General features: G+C 39.0%; 1 protein-coding gene across 1 annotated transcript; it reads left to right on the top strand.

Moving 5' to 3' along the window:
• Nucleotides 1–5,617: 5,617 nt before the first annotated feature.
• Nucleotides 5,618–6,580, top strand: LOC142446724 (olfactory receptor 10A5). The gene has a single exon (XM_075548468.1). It carries the CDS (start codon nucleotides 5,630–5,632, stop codon nucleotides 6,578–6,580), a length of 951 nt encoding a protein of 316 aa, XP_075404583.1. The 5' UTR covers nucleotides 5,618–5,629.
• The last annotated feature ends 240 nt before the right edge of the window (nucleotides 6,581–6,820 follow it).

Genomic DNA, 6,820 nt, shown 5'->3' with positions numbered 1-6,820 from the left:
TCGGCATCACTCGATGGCAGTGAGTTTGGTTTGGGGATTGGTTTTGTATTACAGTAACTCCTGAAGATCTTAATTTTGAGATCCAGTGGTTATGCTGGAAAACTGATTTCCAATCAATTGTCAATGATAGCTTTGCTGGACGAAGAGGGAGCCCTTAAATGTGTGTTACCTAGTAATATGACTAGGTAAGAAGAAATGATAATTCAATAAAACTGGTTTGAGAAAAAAGGAAGAAGAAATGATTATAATACATTTTGATGCAGTAGACAGTTCTTAGATTGGAAGGGAAGGGAGGAAGTGCAGTGAGACCAGTTACCCAGACAGATACACCTGGGACTATTAACTCGAATGTGGTGGTTTAAATCCACCAGCTGCTCTGAAGTAGAAAGATGAGGCTATATGCTCCCATAAAGATTTTCAGTGTGGGAAATTCTATGTATGGTGGCGATGACTTGGAAAATACAACCTTTATTTATTTTGAGAACATCTGAAGAACAGATTTCATGCATTGGAAGTCTAATGACAGAAAACCCAATGAGTTGTGGGAAGACATCAAGAACATCACACAAGAAGAAAGTAAAATGTCATTGAAAAGACAGGAAAGAAAGAAAAGATCAAAGTGGATGCCAGAAGAAACTCTGAAACTTGCTTTTAATCACAGAGATGCTAGAGCACATGGAAGAAATGATGAAGTCAACGAGCTGAACAGAAAATTCTAAAGGGCAGCTACAGAAGATAGTCAAATATTATAATGAAATATGCAAAGACCTGGAGTTATGAAACCACGAAGGAAGAACATGCTCAGTATATCTGAAACTGAGAGAACTAAAAAAAAAAATCAAACCTCAAGTTGCAATATTGAAAGATTGCATGGGCAAAATAGAGAAGGATGCGGGAAGCATCCAAATAAGATGGAAAGAATATACAGAATCACTGCACCAAAAAGAACTGATTGACATTCAGCCATGTCAGGGGGGTAGCATATGATCAAGAACCAATCGTACTGAAGGAAAAAGTTCAGGCTGCACTGAAAGCATTAGCCCAAAACAAGGCTTCAGGAACTGATGGAATACCAACTGAAAGGTTTCAACAAGCGATGAAGCACTGGAAGCACTCGCTCATCCATGCCGGATATTTGTAGCGCAGCTGTCTGGCCAACTGACTGGAAGAGATTCTTTTTTTTCCTCCTTAATTTTGACTTCTTTTATCCAACCTAATTTTTTTTTGGTGAAGGGGGGGGGAGGTTCTTACAACTCTTATCACAATCCTTACATATATCCATTTTGTCAAACACATTTTTCATATGTTGTCACCATCTTTTTCAAAACATTTTCTTTCTACTTGAGCACCTGCCATCAGCTCCTCATGTATCGCTCTCTCTTCCCCCCTCTCCCTCCCTTCCAATTGCCCACTTGATAATTTATAAATTATTATTTTTTCGTGTCTTTCCCTGAATGCTGTCTCATTTCACCCACTCTTCTGTTGTCCATCATCCTGAGATGGGAGCCATATGTCAATCATTGTGATTGGTTCCTCCTTACTCCCTCCCCTCCTACCCTTACCCTCCTAGCATCACTGCTCCCTTTATTGGTCCTGAGGGGTTTATATGTTTTGGATTCCCTATATTTTGAGCTGTTATCTGTACCTGTATACATTTTATGCCCTAGGCAGATTGGTAAAATAGAATTGGAGTCATGGTAGTGAGAGGAGTGGGGGTAGATTTTTATGTGTAGTCATTCCCAAAAAAAGTTGGCACAACAGAATGCCCAAAATATAGAACAATATCATTAATATCACAATCAAGTAAAAACAATGGTTTCAGCAGTACATTGACAGGAGCCCCTAGAGATTCAGATCAGATTAAAAAGAGAACCTAGAACAAGATATGTCACTGTTGATGTTAGATACAACTTGACTGAAAGCAGAGAATGCCAGAAAGGTGTTTACTAGTGCTTTATTTACGATGCTAAAGCATTTGAATTTTGGACCATACCACACTATAGCCTTGAGTAGAATGGGAATTCCAGGGCACCTGATTATGCTCATTCAGAACATATACTTGGATCAAGAGGCAGTAGTGCTAACAGAAAAAGAGGCTACCGCATGTTTTAAAATCAAGAACGATTTTAGGTTGTATCCTCTCAACATACTTATTCAATATATATTTCGAGCAAATAATAATTGCAGTCAGATTATCTGAAGAATAATGCAAATAATTGTCATAGAAAGGCTTATTAACAATATGCAACATTCAGATGACACAACCTTGCTTGCTAAAAGTGAGGAAGACTTAAAAATACTTGCTGATGAAGAACAAGGATGGCAGAATTCAGTATGGATTACAACTCAATGTAAAGAAAACCAAAATCCTCACAACTATACCAGAAGTTTGTGGTAAAGGAGAAAACCATGCTAAAGGAGAAAATACTGAAGCTGACAGGGATTCTGTGCTGATTGGATGCATAATCAATGCTCACAGACACAGCAGTCAAGAGATCAAATGAAATATTGCATGGGGTAAATCTGCTGCACAAGATTTCCTTAAAGTGTTGAAAAATAAACAATGTTACTTGGAGAAGCAAGGTGTGCTGCTCTCGAGCCATAGTATTTGGCTCATATGCATGTGAAAGTTGGACACTGAATAAGGCAGACCAAAGAAGAATCAATGTATTTGAATTATGGTACTGTTGAAGAATATTAAAAGTACCATGGACAACCAAGAGAAAAAAAAATCTGTCTTGGAAGAAATCCAACCAGAATGCTCCTTAGAGGCAAGGATGACAAGACTTCGTCTCATGTACTTTAGACATATTGTCAGGATAGACCAGTCCCTGGAGAAGAATATCATGCTTGGTAAAGTAGAGGAGCAGTTGGAAAGAGGAATGTGTTCAATAAAATGAATAGACACTACTTAAATGGGGTCAAACATAAGAACATATAGGAACTGGAAACACAGGGAATCCAGGACAGAATAGCCCCTCAGGACCAGCGGTGAGAGTGGTGATACCGGGAGCATAGAGTGAAGGTGAGGGAGAAAGGGGGAACAGATTACAAGGATGTATATACAACCTCCTCCCTGAGGGATGGACAGTGGAGAAGTGGGTGAAGGGAGATGTCAGGCAGTGTATAATATGACAAAATAACAATAATTTTTAAATTATCAAGGGTTCATGGAGGAGGGGGGAGTGGAGAGGGAGGGGGAAAATGAGCTGATACCAAGGCTCAAGTAGAAAGCAAATGTTTTGAGAATGATGAGGGAAACAAATGTACAAACGTGCTTGACACAATGGATGGATGGATGGATGGATGGAAGGATGGATGGATTGTAATGAAAGTTGTACGTGCTCCCAATATAATGATTTTTTAAAAGAACAATTGAAAGGATGGCACAGGATTGGCAGTGTTTTGTTCTGCTGTGTATAGGGTCACTAAGAGTTGGAAACAACTTGATGACACCTGACACCAACTGTGAGTCAAAATCAAAGCTACTGCACATAGGTATAAGTATTATTCTCATTTATACTCCCATAACTCTCCTTTCCTATTTAGCAACACTTCAAAACAAAGTGTGGAACAGTAGAAGAGTTTTTATACTGAGAGGCATGAACAGTTACATGCTTCACTACTAGATAAAAGGTTGAAATTCTGATCTGTCCAGAGGATCAAATGATTCATTTCCAAAAGGTTTACATGTGCATTATTGATGATAAATGTATTGTGTGAAGCTCGACATGGTACACAAGCAGGTCAAGTGTCGGAATAAATTTCATGGGAACTGAAAAAAATACAGGACCCTTCCAAATTGGTTTGGAATTGTAGCGATGAAAAGGATATAAAAAGGTAAGAATTAATTTTGCCACAAAGTAGATACTATAGCAGCTTAGACTAAATAATAGTGATAGATAGTGGGTATTGTTTTTTCATCTAGGACCACTCTGTTGCCTATCACTTAACCCCACTACTAAAATTGAGTGCGTGGCAGGAAATAGGTGTGCATGGACATATTAAATTTACTTTAGCAAATATTGTAACAAAGTAGAAAGTGGGTCATGTTTTTTAAAGAAGTAGGAAAGAATGAGCTATTGGTGTAGCCTCACAGTGGTTCTTAAATCTAAGCATAATGATCTGGTCTGTCTCTTATTCTCATATCACGCCACTCATTCATAGACATCAAAGTAATCATGCTATATGGCATAACTGACAATATGGCTCTCCTGGTAAAAATTTTCAGTAGTTCTTCTTTATCTGTTTAATAAATTTCAAACTCCTTAACATGGCATTGGAAACCATTTTAATTTTTGTATATGTAGTAAAGACTGACGGCATCTTTGATTTTCATTTATCTGGTGTTAACTTGGGCGGTGGGGGGGGGTTGTCACTGCTGCTATATATGACTTTTTTTAGTTTATGTTTTTAAGATGCAATAGTTCCTTAATTACATTCATTCTTTTTTTCATTTATACCAATCTCTCAGTCAACCCTGTTTCTAACTCGACTTCACCAATTCTCTGTGAAAACTCCCAAGTTCAAGGTTGCCAAGATAAAAAGGGCAGAGAAACCCTAACTAATCCATTTACAACTAAACACATTTTTATAAAGGAGATCCACATGAGTTCAGGATCGCTCTTGAATATTTTTATGTAAATGCTATTGGTGCTAACAGTTCACGTTTCTTCTACATTGTGATTTTGTAGACATTTCTACTCTCCTTCTATTAAAGAATTAACCCTTAGTTGAAGAAAGGAAAGTCCAGGTAAAGTATACTTTCAGATTCTGATATATGATAGATGTAACTTTGATTCCGGATTTTCCATTTAATTGCTGTGTTTCTTTGACCAAGTTTCCCCATTTCCCTGAACCCAGTTTAATATCTATAATATGAGTATATACACAGTTAAATCATGCCTTGATATATGTGTAATAGCTGACATATATATAGCCTTCGATACATGTTAGCTTATTCTCCATCCTAATGTCTAGACAGGCATGAAGGGTTCACAAAGATCAGAAGAATCATTAGATGCACTCTTTAGTATTTTAATTATAAATACTTAAAGTTTTATGAATTCACATGTATTGTTTAATAATTAATGATCACTAGGCTGTGTTTAAGGAGCCCTGGTGGCACAGGGATTATTCGCTGGGCTAAGATCTGCTAGGTCGGCAGTTCGAAACCTTCAGCTGCTCCAAAGGAAATGGATAGGGCTTTCTACTCACATAAAGAATTACAGTCTCACAAACTCACAAGGGCAGTTCTACCCTATGACTCAATGCCAGTGAGAGAGGCTTTTTATTAAATGTTAGGTATTTGGGGGAGTTACATGTGCTTTGGGGGCCCTTTCAGGGATTGAACAGCTCATGGTCCTGACTTTTCCTTTTCATACATGCTAATGTTCAAAGAGGGAAAAATAAACTCCAGAAGTTGCTCTAGGTCAATCTATATTCTGGCCATTCTTCCTTTGTCTATACTCTTTAAAATTCATAAAGCCCTCCCTCTTCGGATTTAGACTCTGAACTTCCCTCTTTCTCTAGAAATACTGAGATGAAATCTGAACAACAAAGCCAGAATCTGACTCTTCTGATCAAAATATCTCTCGATGTACAAAATTGAGTACTTAGTCCTACACCAATGGCTCAAGGAAATAAGACAAAGGCAAGTGAGTTTATCCTCATGAGCTTCTCTTCGCTACCTACTGAAGTACAGTCATTACTCTGCATGACGTTCCTGATCATTTACCTTGTCACACTGATGGGAAACAGCCTCATCATTTTGGTTACCTTGGCTGATTCTATGTTGCAGACCCCCATGTACTTTTTTCTTAGAAACTTGTCCTTCTTGGAGATTTGCTTCAATCTAGTCATTGTACCCAAAATGCTTGGGACTTTGCTTTCCCAGGATACAACCATCTCCTTTCTTGGCTGTGCTATTCAGATGTATTTCTTCTTCTTCTTCGGAGTGGCTGAATGCTTCCTCCTGGCCACCATGGCATATGACCGCTATGTAGCTATCTGCAACCCCCTGCACTACCCCATCATCATGAGCCAAATAACCTGTGCCAAACTGGCTGCTGCCTCCTGGTTTCCCGGCTTCCCAGTAGCTACTGTGCAGACCACGTGGCTCTTCAGCTTTCCATTCTGTGACACTAAGGTGAACCACTTCTTCTGTGACAGTCCACCTGTGCTGAAGTTGGTCTGTGCTGACACAACAAAGTTTGAGATCTACGCCATCATTGGGACTATTCTGGTTGTCATGACACCCTGCATGCTGATCCTCTGCTCCTACACGCGCATTGCTGCTGCCATCCTCAAGATCCCCTCCGCTAAAGGGAAGCGAAAAGCCTTCTCTACCTGCTCCTCCCATCTTCTTGTTGTCTCCCTTTTCTATGTATCTTCGAGCCTCACTTACTTTAGACCTAAGTCTAATAATTCCCCTGAAAGCAAAAAGCTGCTGTCATTATCCTACACTATTGTGACACCCATGCTGAACCCCATCATCTACAGCTTGAGAAACAGTGAGGTAAAGAATGCTCTCAGTCGGACCTTCCGCAAGGCTATAGGTCTCAGAAACTGCATTCTGTAACATAAAGAGGTAAGACTAAAGGATGTTCAATGGAGAACCGTCAATTTCATACTTGGGATTCCTCTCTGCCTCTTCTTAGATCTCTGTTGGGAGGACATTTATCTGACAAAGAGATATTTGAGAAACTAAGAAATAGCAGTTAATTTAGTTCTATCACTACCATCTGCCAAGCTCCTTGCATTTAATATTTTGATTCTTTGACTTATTTGTTTAATTGACATTCTGACACTCCTGGGAGCA

The sequence above is a fragment of the Tenrec ecaudatus genome, chromosome 4, assembly GCF_050624435.1.
Source record: "Tenrec ecaudatus isolate mTenEca1 chromosome 4, mTenEca1.hap1, whole genome shotgun sequence".
NCBI lineage: Eukaryota > Metazoa > Chordata > Mammalia > Afrosoricida > Tenrecidae > Tenrec > Tenrec ecaudatus.
This window is presented reverse-complemented; position numbering and strand designations above follow the sequence as displayed.

What these genes read in the sequence shown, in the direction of transcription:
- LOC142446724 (XM_075548468.1), top strand. Translation starts at nt 5,630, where the DNA reads ATGGCTCAAGGAAATAAGACAAAGGCAAGTGAGTTTATCCTCATGAGC.